The following is a 19314-nucleotide window of genomic DNA, read 5'->3' as shown; positions in this document are numbered from 1 at the left end:
CCTGGCAGCTCAAATGGCTCAAGGAAGGAGTGACAGCAGCTAGAGAAGACCACATCTAAAATATTATCTATTTTTCTTTCTGTTATTTTCTTTATCTAAATACAGTCATCTTAATTTAGCTCAACACTGATGTTAGTACCATAGGAAACTAGACTAGGGAATAGTCTCTAGGGCTTTTAGGAACCATTTAGTAATGACAGAGGAAGAGGGAAGTACGTGACCAGGGCTGTGCTCCCCAGATCAGGCTGTATGAGCACATGGCTAATGGCCCTGCTGGATTGGGGTATAAACTGATGCCTGAGTCTGTAATAACCCCATCTATAACAGCATGTGAAATACAAGTGAGTGCTAACTTCTGCAGTGTCGCTCTAGTGGATAAGGCTTAGACCTCCCTGGTTATGATTGTTTTATATTATTTCCCACAGGTGAAATTTGTGCTTTTAAAATCCATGGACAAGAAATGCCCTTTGAAGCTGTTGTGCTAAACAAGACATCTGGAGAAGGTCGTCTTCAAGCAAAAAGTTCTATTGACTGTGAATTGCAGAAGGAATACACATTCATCATCCAGGCCTATGATTGTGGATCGGGACCAGGTGGAACAAACTGGAAAAAATCTCACAAGTGGGTAAAACTTAAAAGATTTATTTTTTATTTTTTTTTTTTTACTTTGGTATACATTTACTTTACAGTACAGATAAATGTTGAAGGACTCCTTTTTCTATTGTAGTCAAGTATAAAGCAAATAAAACTAAGATGAGCCATTGTTGCAATAGTTCATCCACTTTTTATTCCTTTTTTCTTTTAGAAAGTATTTTTCTTTTTTTGCCTCCTGCAGTTTGACCCATTCTGCAATGGTTCCAGTTAAAGCTTTTAACAGGATTGTTGTTCAAGTGGAAAATGCATCTCAGTTTTGGTTTGTTTTTCCATTCTTGGTTTCACATTAAAAACAGATCATCCAGGACATGGAAAGATAGCTTTTAATTGATGCTTAAAAGTTCTAAATAGGTTTCCTCTCCATTTATCTCATTAATGGTAAGAAAAGATAAATCACCTTTTTTTTTTCCCCCCCGTATGCTCATGTATATAACCTGCAGCAGTGTTGCCCTTGCACAGTGTGTTGCTGACCTCAGCTTTTGGACAGCAAGTCTAAGAAGAATTAAAAAACTCTTGGAAGAGGAGGGTACGGGAGGTTAGTAGGTGGTGTTTTTTACGGTGGAGCCAGTTCACTGCATAAGTTTCAGTAGCGCAGTGCCTTTTTTCCCCTTCAATTCATGAAACCAAGCTCCAGACCATTTGTCATTAAAGATTAATTTAACTCGCATGTAGATGTGTAACTGCTGTACAAATTGTTCGTTTTGCTGAAAGCCATTTAAATAAATGATTAATAGTAATCATTCTTCCTTTTGCTCGTTCAGGATACATGACAATTAAAAATGTAATTAGCTTTATAATGCATGCTGAACTTTTTTCAGGATATTTAAAAAGGATACACATTTAGAAGGAAGCCTGTAGTACCAAATAACCATCAAATCACAGAAACAGTTTTTGCTTCATATTATTAAAATTTATAATGTTTTTTCCTTGCATGTCAGTAAGAAGCTAGTATGTTCTGTTTGTGGAAAATTTTGGTCAAATCCTGACCAAATTAAACCTGGCCCATTGGGACCAGACTTTGTTATGCTTTCTTGTAATGGTTTGTATACTAAACCACATGGTAAGCTGGGCTGTCTGGGGCCCCAGCCTTCACTACTGGCTCTGGCATTGAACTAGAAAGTCCTTTCACTGCTCTGTGCCTCTGTTACCTTGCCTATCAGAACAGATACCAAATTCTTTCAAAGGCAGGCCTTTAGAGTTTGCTTTTTAAATACTAAAGGCCTGATATTTTTGACCCTCAATGGTGTACATGTACAATGGTGTAAGTAATTAAAGGATGAGATAATCAGCAGAAGGAGAGAGCCTTATTTAATATCAAAGAATGTTCATTAACTGACCATTTTTAGGTAATGAATATGTAAGACTACTGTAATTCTCTTCCTCTTTTTTTTTTTTTGGGGGGGGGGTGTTAACTGATTTTATACTGCAATGATATCATTGACTTTCTGCTGGGGTCCATTTTAAGAGGCAGAGTGATTTTAATAGGGAGCACCATGAAGCCCTCTCTCTACGTGCTGTGGCAATAGTTTTTTACCTAATGCTACGTTAAGATACTAAGCTGGGCAAATTGAACATAGGTGTTCAATAATATATCATTTTAGCAGATGCTCACAGAGTTTTCTAGATATATTAGTTTTTTTCAACTTTTTTGAAAGCAGACAGTGAGTGATGTGTCATAATAAATTAATTTTTCTCTTTGATATGTTTACCTGTTTTAGGGCAGTGGTCCATATCCAGGTAAAGGACGTCAATGAGTTTTCACCAACTTTCAAGGAGAGTGTATATAAGGCCACCGTGACAGAGGGAAAGATCTATGACAGCATACTGCAGGTAGAAGCCATAGACGAGGACTGTTCCCCACAGTATAGCCAGATCTGCAATTATGAAATTGTCACAACTGACGTTCCTTTTGCCATTGACAGAAATGGTGAGTATGGAGGAGGAGCTCTGCAACAGCGGTAATTTCTGTAAGTGATGTAATTACCTATTGATACTAGCTGATAACCTGGCTTGAGTTTTAACTCAAGAGAGTAATCCTTTCCTCATCTCAGAGAAAGAAGGATCTGTCACACTGGGAAATTCCATCCTTTTTATGTGAGATTTGGTCAGAAAGTAGTACAGTAATGTACTGTGGGAATTAAACCCCCAATTTTAGATGAGCAGTATGTTTCTCTGTTACTCGGTCCATTATCTTAATTGTCTCAGATGTGGTTTTCCATCCAAGTGATGGCATTTCCTGATGCAGCATGTAGCCCTACCTAACGGGGTTTATTCACTGGTTTATAGCTGGTGCCATTTTTCTGAACTTTCTGGAGCAGAGTCTAATGTAGAATTTACAACATTCTGGATATGTTTATTGTTTATTAGAACTTGCAGGCTGTGGGTCCATTTGTGGTGCTTCCCAAAGCAGATCTGTTATTCTGCGGTATGGAAGAAAATATGCTTTGGACAAGAAGTACCATTTTTTTAATGGTTACATATTTTAGGTATTTTTCTGATTTATATAGTATTATAAAAAAAATAATAAACCATATTAAGTTTTCCATATGCAACAATTTTTTACTTTGGTGGCCCTGTCTGCCAGCTTCCCACTTTTCCCAGTCAAACTCTCACCAGGGAAAAGCACAGAACTTGACACTGAGTTCGGGAGAGGTAGCTGGGCTGCATTAAAAATGTGTTGAAGATCCTCCCTCCCATTCTCTGCTCGATTCAGACAATACAAAATAGTAGCTCTGTCTTTCACATACTTCAGCAGTCCCATATTGGCATCACTTTATAGATGAGTCCTTGTTATAGATATTCACTTGTGCAGAAGTTCAAATAGAAATTCCCGTGCTCACAGAACTTGTTTCCCTGGATTAAGCACCCTGTGTGCACGCCCAGCAATGCTCTGATTTATCCTTCCTAACAGAAGTATTTAATCCATGTTGTATGTAGGAAGGGAATACTTTTTGGAAATTGATTTTTGGCCAAATTGGAAATCAAAAGTATGCATGGAGCTACTGTTTTCTCTAAGCAGTCATTTTCACATTGGAATGTTTCATAAAAATCTTTCCCCTATTAAAAAATTAGTCATGTTTATTTGTGCAGTTCTTGCACAATGCACTGCTGAGCATCAAAAGATATCAACCTGTTGGCATTGATAAACTGTAAATGGTGTTGAGGAAAAAAGCTACCTTGTTATATTTCTCCACTGGGAGGCAAGTATACTATACAGGAGGTATAATCTTAACAAGTATGCTTGTGTTTAAGTAAATGAGGTCAGCTGGCACAGTAATCTTTTGCCAGAGCAATAGCACAAAGGATGTTTTACTGGAAATGGGTATTTGGAAATAGATAATTGTGTGCAAGTCTCTAGAAGCTTTTCCTCTCTATGGGTTTGTTATTTTTTTTTCTATTTGTGAGATTTACCATCCTGTCATAAAAGGAAATTCTCCGTTTTTCTATTTGAAGCCATTATTTTTCCTGAGCTCCATGAGACTTGCCAGTATGGGGCTGGTTACTTACACAAGTCGCAGGTGGTTTCATAATTTCTTACCAGGTTTTTCAGAGATATCGTGGATAAATAATACACTGAGATTAGCATGACACAGAGCAGGCATTTCTAGTGCTTATGCCTTTTCAGCTCCTATCACGCAGTGCAGCTGGCTCATGAGTGATCATGAGTTTCTTACAGTTGGAGGGATGATGAAAAGCATGTGAAGCATCAGGAATCCTTGGTTACGTCTTTGTCCTCGTGTACCTGGGACCTGCTTCTCAGCAAAGGCAATGAGAAAATCACGACTTTAAAGCCTGCAGTAAATAATTGGTTTAAGTTGTAATGGTTGCAGTTCCTTGGTCATGAATTCAATTAATATTTTTGATCTATTTGTTCATTAAAAGAACAGTGTTGCCACAATCAACAGTAATTGCAGTCTAATTTGCGATTTTTTTTAGATAATGGTAATTGCTTAAAGCCACTGGGATTAGAGTCAGAGTTAGAATAGATGGTTGCACTTTTATTTTGCGACAGAAATATGTTGCTTAGTTCCAACACATTTCACTGCTTAGAATGTCTATGCCAGCTGATATAAACTTTCTCTGGTGCAAATTCTTTGGCATTGTGCCTGTTTCTGTTACATATGGGATGCTTAAAATAGATGTATGAGATGCCTGGGACTGTCTGTTAATACTGTACTAATTAGGATTTTGTTTATAGTTATTCTGCCCATTGTGAAAACAAATTAGGTTCTTGTGTCTTCTGCAAGTTATGATTTTTTTCCTATTTTTAGTAATATGTGTGGAATATCATTGCCTAGAAAGAGTATTTAACTGGATGCTCTAGAATTAAGCCTAAATATTGCAGAGGGCTGCAAAAGCAGGGAGTGCATGAGGAAAACATGCCATTGTCAGTCCCCGATGAGACTGATCACCAGCAGCCTGTGAAACTAACCACAAATGGAGGCCTTTAGAAAGATGAACATGCTATTCTACCAACTTTTTTGTTTTGGCAGACCATTGTCTTTTTAGGCAAAACTTATTTCTTGTGTCTACAACAACCCGGGGAGCATTTTGTTGTCTTGAAAAATTGTATTACACATTGGGGAACATTTGTAGAAAGGAAGAGAGAATCTTCCAGAGCGTAGCAGTGCACATCGCCAAACTGTGTGAAGCAGAAGTGCGTAAGCACCCAGCACTGGCACGGGAAGCAGCATTCAGCTCAGGTGTAGTTCTTGTAGACTTTGTAAGTTAGGCACCTAAAGGTAGGTATCGTAAAGCTTCCCATTTACACCTGGCAGCTTTGACCCGTGGTATGTAATTTCTTTGTGAATAAAATTATGTTGTGTTATGAAACCATAACACTGAGAATTAACTCTTGTATACGATGAGCATAACTTGGAAGGTAATGAACTGTTGGTTATAAAATACAGTCATGTAACGGCAAAGGACAAATTTGTGCTTTGCTATGCAAAGAACTGGGACTAAAGGTATAAAATACATGTTTTAAGAGACTTTTGCATGCAGCTTAGTTTAGTTGTCAGCAGAGAATCTCAATCAAGTCAGTTATCATATCAATATTGTGTAGGCTTTTTTTCAGGTAACAGAAGAATTAAACCACAATGCACAGATCTGTTGTAATGCCAGCAGAACGTTTTTATGCATTTTCTGCCTTCATTTGTCAGGTATCACAGTCAGATAATCACAGAATTCAGATAGAGATACAAATTCAACCACGGATCTGACCTACTTTCTTCTCTAAAATGGGAGTAACTGTATTTGCCACCCACCACTGGGAAGCACTTCACAAATACATGCTCAGATTGTTCAATAGGAAGATGAGTTACTGACTTTCCTGTCCAGTCAGCACAGGTTCTATTAAGTTACCTATCTTAGATGTTGACAGAATCTCACAAGGTCATCCTTTACAGCTCTGAAATCCGTTAGGAGCTGTACAAACTTCATATTGTCAAAAAAATAATGAAACTTTATAGTTAAGCATTTGCATGCAATATTTATTTGTTTATTACACCACAGTTTCTTTCTGTTGTCACTGAAAAGTGCACTTTTTTGACAACAAGCAATTCTAATCTTTCAGTTGAGTTATGGTCAAATACAGCTTCTGGTGGCTCTTGGCAGCTGGGAATGTTGGGCTGCTGCTCCTGGGAGCAGACTGTAGTCAGAGGCCACTCACGAAGCAGTGCTAGCCCTCATCACTTTTAAGGGTTAAGAGTTTCAGTTTTATACTACTTATACACACAGGGAGTAAGTATGGAATTTGAGAGGGAATTGCCACAGTAAATTAGTCAAGTCTTTCCCCATTCTTGTGACTGCTCTAAAACAAGATGAAAGACAGCCATAAAAGAGGAATGTCTGTGTCAAACTATCCTCAAAACTGACCCTGAGGAAACAAAGGTTTGAATGTGTGTATCCTCAAGCAGGAATTTTTATATTCCTGTTGTCACTTATCTGGGTTTTGTTTTTTTAAATCTATTATAGCTCTAGGTATTTCCAGGAAAAGGCAGAGATATAGAAAGACTGGAAAAAAAAAAGAAAAAATTATGGCCTAATTTTGAACTGTGCGGAAAAGTACTTCTCCATTAAAACTTTCTGGTTTTAATGTTATTGATTGCAATTTTGTCTGTGAGTGAGATGTAAATATAAATTATCACTATCATTTCTAAACTTTAATTATTCTGTATTTATAGTGCTTACTTTCTGTCTCTACTTTTTAATCATACTGCTTAAATTGTAAAATAAAAAAGGAGCATAAAGTATCTGAGGTAACAGAAAAATAGAATAATTAAGAAATCAAGAAACTATGGTAACATCTGAAAGATCTCCAAATGACCTTCCAGAGTAACGTGTTATAGTCAGAATCTTTATAGTTCAAATCTTAAAAGACCATAGGGAAATACAAATCTTGGAAGATAGATTTAGTGAAATGCGAATGTGTTGTTATGATTTATGAATCTTAAATGACAGTTAATGCACCACACAAATTCTAGCAGTCTGATAGTGTAGATTCTGAAAATTTTGGTTTCTTGAGAATGTCACTGCTGATCATGGACTGAAATAATACCAAGGGGAACCAGAGAGGGAAGTATAAACATTCATTTAAGATATAACACAGAAAGGAAAGAACAACCAAACAGATATTAAATGAATAGTTCAGTATACGGTGGCAGTGTTTGATTAAATCCTCTTTGGCAGTTACTAATCAAGCACCTCAAGACAGTAAAATGGATAGGTTAATTTGTTTTGCCAATTGCTAACTCAAAAATAATGAAGTACTTGATATCGTTATTGCAGTTGCTTTTATGATGGGAAGAGCTATCTGCATGGCAGACTTGAAAAATGCCTGGTAAGGTGAGGTGCCTGAGAGAGAGCCAACGTAGCTGTTGGACAAAGTACTGTTTTCTTATTAGCCTTCACCAGGTCGTTCTGCTTCTCCATTTGAGACATAAAAACACTGATAGCATTTGTCCTCCTCTGTGCCCTGCTCAGAAAGGGAGGGGTTAAGACTCAAAGTCAACAGAAAATAGGGTATTCAGCCTGATTTATAGCTGCAGATGTAAAGGTCTGTTTAAAGTACAATTTTTGAACCAGAAGATGGCGATAATTGCAAAAGCAGCCTTTCTTCAAGCCTCGAACCTCATCTGAACAGTTTTGCATTGGTTTCAGTTGAACTACTAGTGTTGGTTTTAAGGCAGTAGTAGTCAGAAAAGCATTGGGCCCTGACAAGGTAAGGAGTGTGCATCAGAAAGAGACACCTGCTGAAATTCTTGAGAAACTGACGGAGGTTTACCAAGACTTTTTTAAGAAGCTACATGTGTCTGCTTTTGCCTGTCTCATTCATTTGAACAGTAAAAAAAGCCTCACACCCAAAATGCCAAATAGTGCCAGCATGCCTAGTGACAGACACTTTCACCAGCCCCTATGGGAATCACATCACTGTATTTGACTACGTTCCAGGATTTGGGTTCTCCCCATGCCAATTTTAGCTGAAACAACTTGATTTTACAGATCCGTGCTTGAAAGCAGTTGTTATGCATAGCATTGATCCAGAGTCAATTTGTTTCTTGAATCCCAGAACAAACATTCTCATTGAAAGCAATGGGATAAAAGAGCAAAAGTGTGAAATGTATTAAACAGTCTCAAGTTACAACTTGAGCAAGAAGTGCAGTCCAGTGGAACCGGGCAGAATTAAAATGGTGAACTCGTTCATTACAAAAACACACATTCTGCATGATAATCTTCCAGTCCTGCAGGAAGTACTCTGAGAAAGATCTTTCCATTTCCTTCTGAAAGATGTAATGCCTTTGTTCCCAAAGGTAACATGTCACCTTTATATATGTGGCAGCTTCAGCAGATAATCTCTGTTGTTGTTGAGTGTTATTTTCCATGTGATAACTCTGTGCTGTCATACCAAATACTGGTGAGAGCTCTAATGTAGAAGGTGATTCTGGGGCTTCTATGATTTTTAAAACCCAGGGAAAGATGTTAAAGGGCTAAACATCTCTCTCACCTAAAGGGTAATAGCTTTAGGGGAAAAGAGGTAGATACTTAGGCTGGGGAGATGTTCAGCAGTGGATCTCAGGAATGTGGTTGTCATGTTAAAGCAGTGTATCCTGGAAAGATGTGGAAAATTAGGTTGCATCTACTAATACTTTTACATTTCAAGATTTAACAGCTAGTCTTACAGTACTTAGAAAGTTTTGTTGAGCAGATGTTTCCTTATATAGAATTATAGAATCATTTAGGTTGGAAAAGACCTTTGAGATCATCAAGTCCCACCGTTAACCCAGGACTGCCAAATCTATCACTAAGCCATGTTGCTAAGTGCCACATCTATTTGTTTTTTCAACACCTCCAGGGATGGTGATTCCACCACCTCCCTGGGCAGCCTGTTCCAAAGCTTCACCACCCTTTCAGTGAAGAATTTTTTCTAATATCCAATCTAATATCCAATCCAAAAACCTCCCCTGGTGCAACCTGAGGCTGTTTCCTCTTGCCCGATTACTTGTTATCTGGGAGAAGAGCCCGACCCCCACCCCCTGCCTGCAGCCCCCTGTCAGGCAGCTGAAGGGAGCGATAAGATCCCCCTGAGCCCCCTCTTCTCCAGGCTAAACCCCAGTTCCCTCAGCCACTACTCATAAGACTTGTTCTCTAGACCCTTCACCAGCTCCGTTGCTCGTCTCTGGACACACTCCAGTACCTCCATGTCCCTCTTGAAGTGAGGAGCCCAAGACTGAACACAGTATTTGAGGTGTGACCTCACCAGTGCTGACTATAGATATGCCCATGTTATAATCCTAGCATCTTATATTTGCCTAAGAACTTCTTTATTTCTCATTGGTTTGAAAGAAAATGCTTCCTATTTCTCATAACTCTCCTGCCTGCAGATGTCCCATGTATTTCAAAGAGATTTCTGGTCACAAAGGACTTGATTAACCAGGACTGAAATGTTATTGCCTGTATATGCTTAGCCAAGAATGAATTTCTGAATGTTGTCTTGTATTGAATCTATAGGTAACATCAGAAACACTGAGAAACTGAACTATGATAAACAGCAGCAGTATGAGATAATGGTAACAGCTTTTGACTGTGGTCAAAAACATGCAACGGAAGATGTCTTAGTACGAGTTAATGTCAAACCAGTGTGCAAACCAGGCTGGCAAGGTAAGATTTAATAGCTTATATATTTAAAATTTTTGTTTATATCTCCTTTTTTGATGTTTGTCCTTCATCTCACAGTAAGGAAACTAGGGTCCTTACTGCAGTGGTATAGAAAACTGTTGCTGTGTCTTGTGCTTGCTTTATTCCAAGCCTGTCAAAAGAGAGGATAATAATCCCAAGATGGTTTTAATTTGCCATGTTTTTCTCTAGTCAGAACAAAAAACAGACTAGAAAAAAAGAAAAAAGATAAGTATTTATTTTAATAAGAAATCTTATAATTCACTCTGAATATACTGAAGGTTAAGAAAATGCTTGCTATTTGCTTTTCTCCTACTATTCCTTTAAATAAAAGTTTTGAAGCCACCATGACAAGATACTTTTCCCACGTGTGCCAGAGTTGTTGAGATTATCTTGTTCCAGGTACAGAATTGGCTTTCATGTGCGTGCATGCGTGAGTCAAAGCACACTCAACCAGCAGTGAGAGTGAAAGGCATTTTTTTACCCTGATTACTGTCTTCATATTGAGACATTTCAGTAGGAATTGATTTTCTAAAAAGCTTGTAAGGATCTACAGTCTATCCTGTCTAAAATGGAGAAAAACCCAGCTGGCAATGTACTAGGAAAATATGCCACAAATTCTAAGGAATTAAGATGAAAATGAGGGCTGGATTAGGGACAAACCAGCTGGATGTAACCACATTATGCAAATGCCATTCAGAACTAACCTGACCATCGTAACTGTAATTTTTAAAGAGAATGATTAAGAAGGGAAAAATCAGTTTGGCTGTTGTATTTAAAGGTAATTTGGAGACTGATATTTAGGAAGAAAAAAGGTTTTCTTTGTTAAATTAGAAGCCCTGGTCTAGAGCGAGTTGTAATGAAATGTGTGCAATATCATGATTCCATTTTCACAGTTATCACTTAGAGCAGAACCACATCTTAATTTTTTCAGGGATGTGCTATTCCCCACCCACCCATGTATTTTGAAGAGCATTTTTATTTAAAATAATAATAGAACGTCTATGAACTATCTCCACATTTTTCTAGCTGATGTTATTGTTCAAACCCCCATGATTTATTCTATAAAACCAATATAGTCTCTTTACACTGTAGAAATGTTCTGTTTCCATGTTATAGAGTCATCTCAAATTAAATACTCCCAAGTTAGCTTGGAATTTGTAATAATATTGATGCAATTGTTGATTATTTTTTTAAATTTCCAGATTATTTCCATTTAGATATTTGATTGAGTGAGTAATTTTTGCAAAGATACCTTACTAATGGTGTGTTGAAATTGCTCAATATTGTCATCCTTATTTCATAGTTCAAGCATCAGTTATAGGGCACATGTCATTGCTGGTCCTATCAGTTGGGTATAGACACCAGGTAGCCAATAAAAGTAATAGAAAGAGCCTCAAGAAAGGTTTGGTTTGGTTTGGTTTTTTTTAAAATGTTTTGTTTATCTTTGATTGTGACCTGTTTACAAGGTATTTAAGCTTTTAATGAAAAGCTGGGATTCAGCTATTGTTATTTTATGCATGTAAAATTTGTTTTCTTCTAGAAGTCAAAGCTGTATGTGGCTGATGGTTTTGGTAATGTTAGGTATTTCATATGAGAGGCTGCCAGCTTGTTATTTTTAGTGTGATGGTGAGAAAATAGAGAAAACAGCACACACACACACACACACGCATATATATAGATATATATAGATATACATGAAAAAATGCAATACATGAGAAAAGTTTAAAGCAGCTTGTCTAAACCATTTTAGCTAGGAAAGGGTATGCTTTGATAGCATTCATTATGCTTGAATTTGGGTTTTTTATCTCTGTGGCAATTTGGCACAAATATTCTTTCTCCCTTCTCATCTAATAAAGTTTTATGATGGGTCTTTATCGTAGGCAAGGTAAAAATATGGAATAGCTCAATATGTTCTGCTCTAGCGTATTTCGTGCCATCCATGTGGAATCGTACCTTCCCACCTGTCAAGCAGCTGCTTCACGTCGCTGACATGTCACCAGGTCAAATGGCACAAAGTGCAAGTGGATAGTTTTTTGCCTACTCAGGGTAAAAGGTCTTTAGGTAAACAATTGGGTAGATATGACTTAAGTTCTTAATTACTAAGTCATTAATTACAATTTGAAAATGAGCTGCAATGTAATACTTCCAGAAGTTTCTACGTTACTCTTAACGAGATTTTTTTAGACCTACTTATTTTTAAAGGTGAAGATAATCACACAGATGATATTATTTCCACTTTGAGACAGTATCTGTAAATAATAACTGGTTTAAGGAAAAAACCCACACCAAATAAGCAAAAGTTCCTAATAGTATTTCCAGTACTGAAGAGGAAATCTGGAGCCTGGGAATGGAGGATATTTGTAGTGTTCTCTCTTCCCTGTGTCTGTTAGTCTGTGACCTCCCCCTAAAAAAGGCAGCCAGCAGGTATGCTCCATCTTCTTTGAAATAATGATATATTTGAAAAGATTGGATGACTAAGGGAGGTACAATAATGTTTTACTTGACAGAAAAGATGAATATTCTGAGCCTTTGGTTATAATACAGAAGTTGCCCAAATAGGATATATGACTTTTCTCTTGTTTTCCAGTATTAGGTTGAACAAATAAATATTTGGAATTTCAATTTATAGTATTGGTATTTAGTTCTTGAAAGTTACTGGCTTTAGTAATTTGAAACATTGTGCAATTCTTTCTGTGACTATAGTGACTATAGATTGTAGTCTAATGCAAATTCAGTGTTAAACATTTCAGTGCAATAAATTTCAGTGCAGGTACCCTTTGGATAATCTTTATTGCACAGGGGTGGGACAGGGAAGAATAGGTTTACATAAAACAGTGTACATTATTCCTGTTTCTAGAGCCTGACTCCATATGGCTGACGTATAGCAGAGCAAATTAGACTCAACAAGCCAAGGTACTATCCTTTAAACAAGATTCCCTTGGGCTAATAGCATTTAAGTTTTCATTAAATCTAGGCGCTACTTCCCTACTCTCTGAGATGTACATTAATATACAATCAGCAAGCATTGCCACACAGGTATTTTCAGCAAACTACAATCCTCCACGCTATTAGAAGCTACTTTAAAAAGTATGATGATCCAAACTGTCATCAAACCATTCTGGGCCGAGTGCTCTGAAATGTTATTAGTATCTGAAGCAAGCTAAAAATGTAAATCAATGAACTAATTCCTAATCAGTTACTTTAATTAGAAATTCTCATTAGTGAGTTTTGTCAACTGACTTTTATAGCTATGCTACAAATTCTCTTCATGCTATCTCTGTATTTATTTTATATATTATAATAAATTTTTATATTACAATTATATCATAATATTATATGCTTTCCATGATTTTCAAACAATGGAGTGATCACTTACTGCCAGGTAAGTAAAGAGACTACATTATAAAGAAAACTACACGATAGTGTTTCTGACACCATAATGGGTAGATTTACAGTTGAAGATATTTCTGTTTTCTGATTAAATATTTTTTAAACACTGTTAGTGAGTTTCCGTACTAAGAACAACCCTATTATCTTCAGCACGTTCCCTTTTGGGTTCTGTTGATTCCTCCAGGGCTCTGCCTTTGTTTCAATTCTATGGACACAGAGCAGACACTACGCTTTTTCCTATAGATTCATTTCCAGTATTGTTCTTTTCACTACAGTAGTTTTAATATCACAATTATATATATATATATAATTATTAAAAAATACTGATTTCTGTAGTTACTTCAGCCTTATACAAAACAAGGTAGGCAGACTTACAGCAACACAGTACTGAATAGTCATATAGTATTTTCATTGAAAAACATGAGGTGAAATAAGAAACAGTCAAAACCCTGTAATCTAGACCCTGTTTCCCTTAGCTCATTTATGGTACCATAATATCATCTTTTCTTATTTCTGCTGCTTTTAGGAACAGTCTTCATAAAACTGAAGAAGTTACCGTCCCCCCTAGTAGGATAACAACTGGGAATAAAACATAAAACAATGTGCTGAAAGATGCAAGATAGAAAGTTGAAAACAGTTATTCCTGTACCAAACTGTCTTGTGGTCAATGTGGGAATAGCGGAGTTTAGCCTCAAAAAATGAAGGGTAGAATCATGTCCCCAAACACTTAAAATATATTTTGAGACTGGTTTGCTCAACTATTGACAATCCAAAACTCGGGTTGTTACCTAAAACGCAATCGATTTCAGACGGGAGGTAGTTATTAAGGCACAGAACCAAAAAGCTTCTCTAAACCAGTCAGCTGAACACCCCAGTGAAGTGTCAGAGGGTTCTGCCTTTCCTGAACCAAACAAGGGAAGGTTGAATCTGTTCCTTGGGAAGATAAGTGTGTAGCAAAGACAACAGTCTAAAAAGTTAAAAGTCAAATTGTCTTCTCTGACTAAACAGGACTTAATTATTTTCTTGCCAAATTTAATATGGCCCTTGCATAAGCAATGCTCATAACCTCCTGTTTAAGACAAAATTAGGACTTTGATTAGAAAATGGGATTTCACAGCATCCATCCCGATGTGTTTTACCAATTTGAAAAGCTTTTCTATACTTCCCTGCACATCTTCAAGTCCTGTGAAACCCAAATGCACGCTTTACCTCAGTAACAATATAAAGTAGAAATCGCTTAAAAATTGATCTTAAAAAAACAGATGTTCCTTAAAAATTCAGTGATTTTCCACTTAATGTTTGCTTAAAAATAGTTTTGAAACCAAATAGTCTCCTTTCTTATTGACCCTGTAGATTATAAATACATTTAATAAGAGTAGTTAATGTATCGAGGATATTACATGTTACATCTTAAAATTTTAAGACATGTAGGGCTCACTAAGGTGACCCAGGGCTTTGCTACCATCTAAAGGCACGTTCTTACCACCTTTTTAATGTTCAGTAGTCATTCATAGGCCATGTACAGGATAGATCAGCTCATTTTTTTTCTGCTGAAATATAATCTTTTTGTTCGGAGAAGGGCAGGACCTTCTCTCTTAGTAGAAGAATGATCTTAGATCGCTTCTGAGTCAAAGATGCTATTTGCAGTAGGTGCTGAGTTATTTTAGAATCGTATTCATGTGGGCTTTCTAGTAAAATTCAATTACAGAGGAAAACCAAAACTGTATTGGCTTTTGAGCTGACGGTGCTTTTAACAAGGAGCAATATGATTACCAAAGCAATTGGTTGTTTGGCAGAGGGTGGTCAAGTACAGAAACATTGCTTATGAGAATAATAGTCCTAGTCTGCAGGAACAGTTTTAAAGGCCCAAATATTTTCTGCAATAAATATAAATCAGTTTCTATTTTTCTTGTGCACATACCTAGCAGTTTAAAATGCAATACTTGTGCTGTCTTAGCTATAAGTTATTTGCACATATTTTTAAAAATGAATTTTATTGCAAAGCAGGGAGCCTTTATGCCAGTCTAGTCTTGGAGCTGTTGGGCATGCATTAGCCATACATCCCTAAAACAAGGTAATCATAACATAATGTTTACATTCATCTATTCACTTGAATGGCACCATTTTAGTGGAATACCCACTCTTTACATACCAATTTCAGACATCTGAAAATTAATTGAACTTCTGAGTACTTTTGATTTGTGAGCTTAAAGTTTACATATGTTCATATTTATATACTTGTATCACCATTAAATTTCCTTTTGTTTGACTACCAGTAATAGAGAAAGCAGTCAAACCTGTTTCAGTCCAATTTTCAGATACTCTTTCTTTTCCTCAGCAAAATTCTGTGTATGTGTTACAGCTAAATACATCTTTCCTGAACACTCTGGGTGTTTTCACATGTCTCTTTTTACCATAGCTGCTTACTGGAAACACAGTGCTTTATATATTCCAAAACTGTCTTTGTTTTGCCTGGCTGTATCAGACTAGTGGATTGTGCACATGCTGTTATTGACTTAATGGAATCAGCTTTTTCCATGTGTCATTTTTCAGTGATACTTACCAGTTTCTGTATTTCCTGAGCATGAACTGGCACTTTGCATTATTACTATGAAGGATATTTTTATAACACCAGCTCTCAAGGTCATCTTATTCTGTGCTTGGGATATCCTCTTTCTATATTGACTTCCAATGTAGAATTGCCTTCTGGTTTTGTCACTAGCAGAATTAACTAACACAGTCCTGGTTTTGTGCCAAGACTATTAATGGAAATATCAAATAACAATCCCAAGGCAGATTCACAGTGATCTTTACTAGTTACTTCTCTGTGTAGCATGAACTTTACATTTTCCAAGTAACATGCGATTGCCCTCCTTTTAGGCAGTTCTGTATATAGGTTACAATTGAAATACTACAACCTGTCTTTTCCATCTTAACATATGCAAGAAACCATTCATTTTAGACCTATTTAACTAAATTCTTCCATATACCTTTGTGGAAGTTAACTCCTTTGTTCACCTTTCTGCATTTGCAACTAAAAAAAATAGTCTTTCCTTGTTTTAATTTTCACTGCAAGATGTCCATGAATTTCACTGGGGCTGTTATTTCACTGAGAAATTTCTAATCTCTGAGATGTAACTGACAGCTGGTCATTCTATTAAAGTTTCCTCTGCTCAGGAGTTAAAGCCCTACAGGATATCCAGTTATGAAGATTTTCCCTATCATTACTTTTTTCCTCTGCATGTAGAAACTTCCACCTATTCTCACACCATGGGCTTCAAAAACTGCAGACATACCACACAAGTTTTCACATCCTCCTAGCTGATACTTAAGTCTTTTTTTTTTTTTTTTTTATAATTTCTACCAAACTTCCCTAGCACAATACATTATCCTAGCAGTGGTAGGAGTTGTGACAACCATTGTAAAGCTCCATACTTGCTTCCCAAAAGAAAAAGCATTTTTTTTTGCGTCAATGGTGACTACTTGGCCCTTTAAAACTTGGCAAATTGGTTTTAGAAAATTATATTCTGGGCAGCATGCAGTGACATTGATGGATCCTGGAAGTAGCATTCTGCTGATGCTTACTAGCCAGTTTGTGGCCAGTTAACTAGGGGGCATCCTACGAAATTCACTCCTTTGTAAAATGAACAATTTCACGAATGGGAAACTGCTTAGACAACCTGAACAGACCTGGTTATTTTAAGTAATTCAGGATCTTCTCAGAAACAGAGGTACTTAAGAAAGGGCCAGGCCTGCATGCACTACTAGTCTTTTTTTCTAACTTTCCTTCTGAGATGACAAGGCATAGCAGATGATCCATTTTAACATTAATGATATACTTTAATATTAAAATAATAATAATAATGTTAGCTCAGTTTTGTTCACCTGTAATCTGCATCAAGAAACAACACTCAGTTTCTCGAAAGGTCTGTTGGAAGGCTGAGATTTCCTTTTGTGTGTGTAAGATTATCCTTTTTTCAGAAGTTTTGAGGAGGGTTAATCAGGAAATGGGGGGGCAGAACAGATAATTCCTCTGCGTGTCTTGGGGTTTGGGTTTTTTGCGAAATGGGAAATTAAAACCCTTTGAAATGTTGGTGTGGGTTTTCTTTTTAGATTGATACAATTTATAAGTCCATAAACATAGAGAGAATGCTGTCCAAGAGGATATATGATAGAACTGTTACCCTGTGTCTGTTTTTCTAAAACATGTTTTACCTTTAGCTCAAAGTAGAAATTTAAGTACCGAAGTGTGTACATTTTGGAAATGTCTTATGGCCATTGATCTTTCACATGTGGAGAATGCCTAACAGCAGGTAGTTATTGAGGTGGCTGCAGTATATGATATTCTGGCAATGTGTGCACTTTCCAGTAAATTCATGGCGTTGAAAAAAAAAAATTAGTTTTGTGAGGACAGTGCACTGCTCTTCCAAATACATTGTACAGCATCTAGAGCTGCCTGGCTGCTGCTCTTAACATATAAGGAGTTTCATAAATCATGAAAATAAATGTAATTTTTGGCAAAACTAGAGATATATTTCTGATCTTGTTTGAAATGCTTTGTGTAAACTTGATATTTTTATTTATTCTAGAATCTTTCAGATTTTCAAATTAATAGGAAAATGTTTCATAAAAAAAACCACCAACCTTCAGCAAAGCTGTGAAATGTGTAAGTTGTGGTTTTTTAAAAAAAAAAAGCCACAAACAAAAGAAGCACAGTAACCTTCAGCCAAGTATCCAGCCTACGTAGATAGCACAGATGCAAATATGCTGTAGGGGAAACAGAAGACCTACCAATTACATTGCTCTGGGAACCGTATGTTCCAGCTATTATGTAGCGATGCTGCAGAGACTCACTAACAGCACTGCGTAGATATTATCTTATGTCTAGCTGCCAGGATACACATCTTCAGTGCAGCATGAGAGTAGTGCTACATTTCACTGGCATATTAGGGGTTCTGTTGCAATTGTCTTTAATTGCTATAATTTTCAATGTCACAAAGTGGAATCAAATTTCATGGCCACACACGTGTAGGAGACATGAAAAAGGTCATACCTCCTCTTCACATGTGGGTACCATATTCCTTCAAGGAAAAATCAGATTAAATCATTCTTAGTGTCATTAAGCATTAGAAGTTAATTAAAATGTAATACATGGATCAAAAGGAGAGAGTGTGATGTACAAAACTGCTAAGTGTAGAGATCAAGGAACATTTTTACATTATCCCGCTGTTATAAGGAAAATTCACTTATTGCATTGGGTTTTACTTCTAAAGTCTCAAAGTCTCCCTGAAGTTTGATTGATTTCAGTCTTGGAATAGTTTGAGTATCTCAGAGATTGAGATCCAAGTATATATACATAGGTTTTTTTATAATTTATGAAATCTGAACCACAAACTTGACACTGTAATATTTACACACTAATGTTGTGATGTTGTAGGTATGTTGTCTGGAAGAGCTCTATACCACAAGTGGCAAGCAAGAGCCTGTTGAATTAAAGAATCCAAACAAAAGCTGATTTCTGCAGGACTAAACAGGGCTAGTTTTATTCAAACTATTCCCATGGGATTAGTCTTCCCCGGCTACTAGGGAGGCAGTGCTCACCTTTCAAAGTTTGCACTGTAACGTGGTGGTGTTGCATGACAGTTCACATCAAAGATGGAACCATGTTGGTTGAGTTTGGCTAATCAAGTGCAACCTACCATTTCAGATGGGATTATATATCTTTTGACTGCATAACCCTAGACACGAGTAACATTTTAAGATACAGTCTTTAAGTAACAGAAATTCAGAGGCTTTTTGAGAATCAGGTTATATGAATCTCTTCCTCTGAGTCAGTACTAGAGGAATTGGAAAAAGTGCCACCACATTCCTGAGGGAAAGGTACTGATCTTTTGAATGTGTCCAGTACAGGGTATTATTCTGAGAGAAAGAAAAATCTTCACGACATTCAAGGTTAAATGAAAGACTTGGGGTTTTCTTGCAATAAGCTCTTTGCACTGTCCCCACTTCATGTTGCCTGTTCTAACTCTATGCACTTCCCAACGTTACTGATGGTGAGGTACAGAGGGTTCTGGCCTCAGTTTCAACTCTGGG

The 19314-nt window shown here is 36.8% G+C and overlaps 1 protein-coding gene across 1 annotated transcript in view; it reads left to right on the top strand.

Moving 5' to 3' along the window:
• CLSTN2 (calsyntenin 2) overlaps nucleotides 1-19314 on the top strand; it is a 416233-nt gene that overhangs the window by 322918 nt on the left and 74001 nt on the right. Inside the window, exons 3-5 of the mRNA XM_080410323.1 lie at nucleotides 426-621; nucleotides 2373-2581; nucleotides 9664-9813. Of these exons, the coding sequence (XP_080266449.1) occupies nucleotides 426-621; nucleotides 2373-2581; nucleotides 9664-9813 (555 nt within the window). The remainder of the gene's footprint in view (nucleotides 1-425; nucleotides 622-2372; nucleotides 2582-9663; nucleotides 9814-19314) is intronic.

This window comes from Falco punctatus, assembly GCF_963210335.1.
Source record: "Falco punctatus genome assembly, chromosome: 13".
NCBI lineage: Eukaryota > Metazoa > Chordata > Aves > Falconiformes > Falconidae > Falco > Falco punctatus.
Note: the sequence above shows the minus strand (reverse complement) of the source record. Positions and strands in the feature narration are given on the sequence as shown.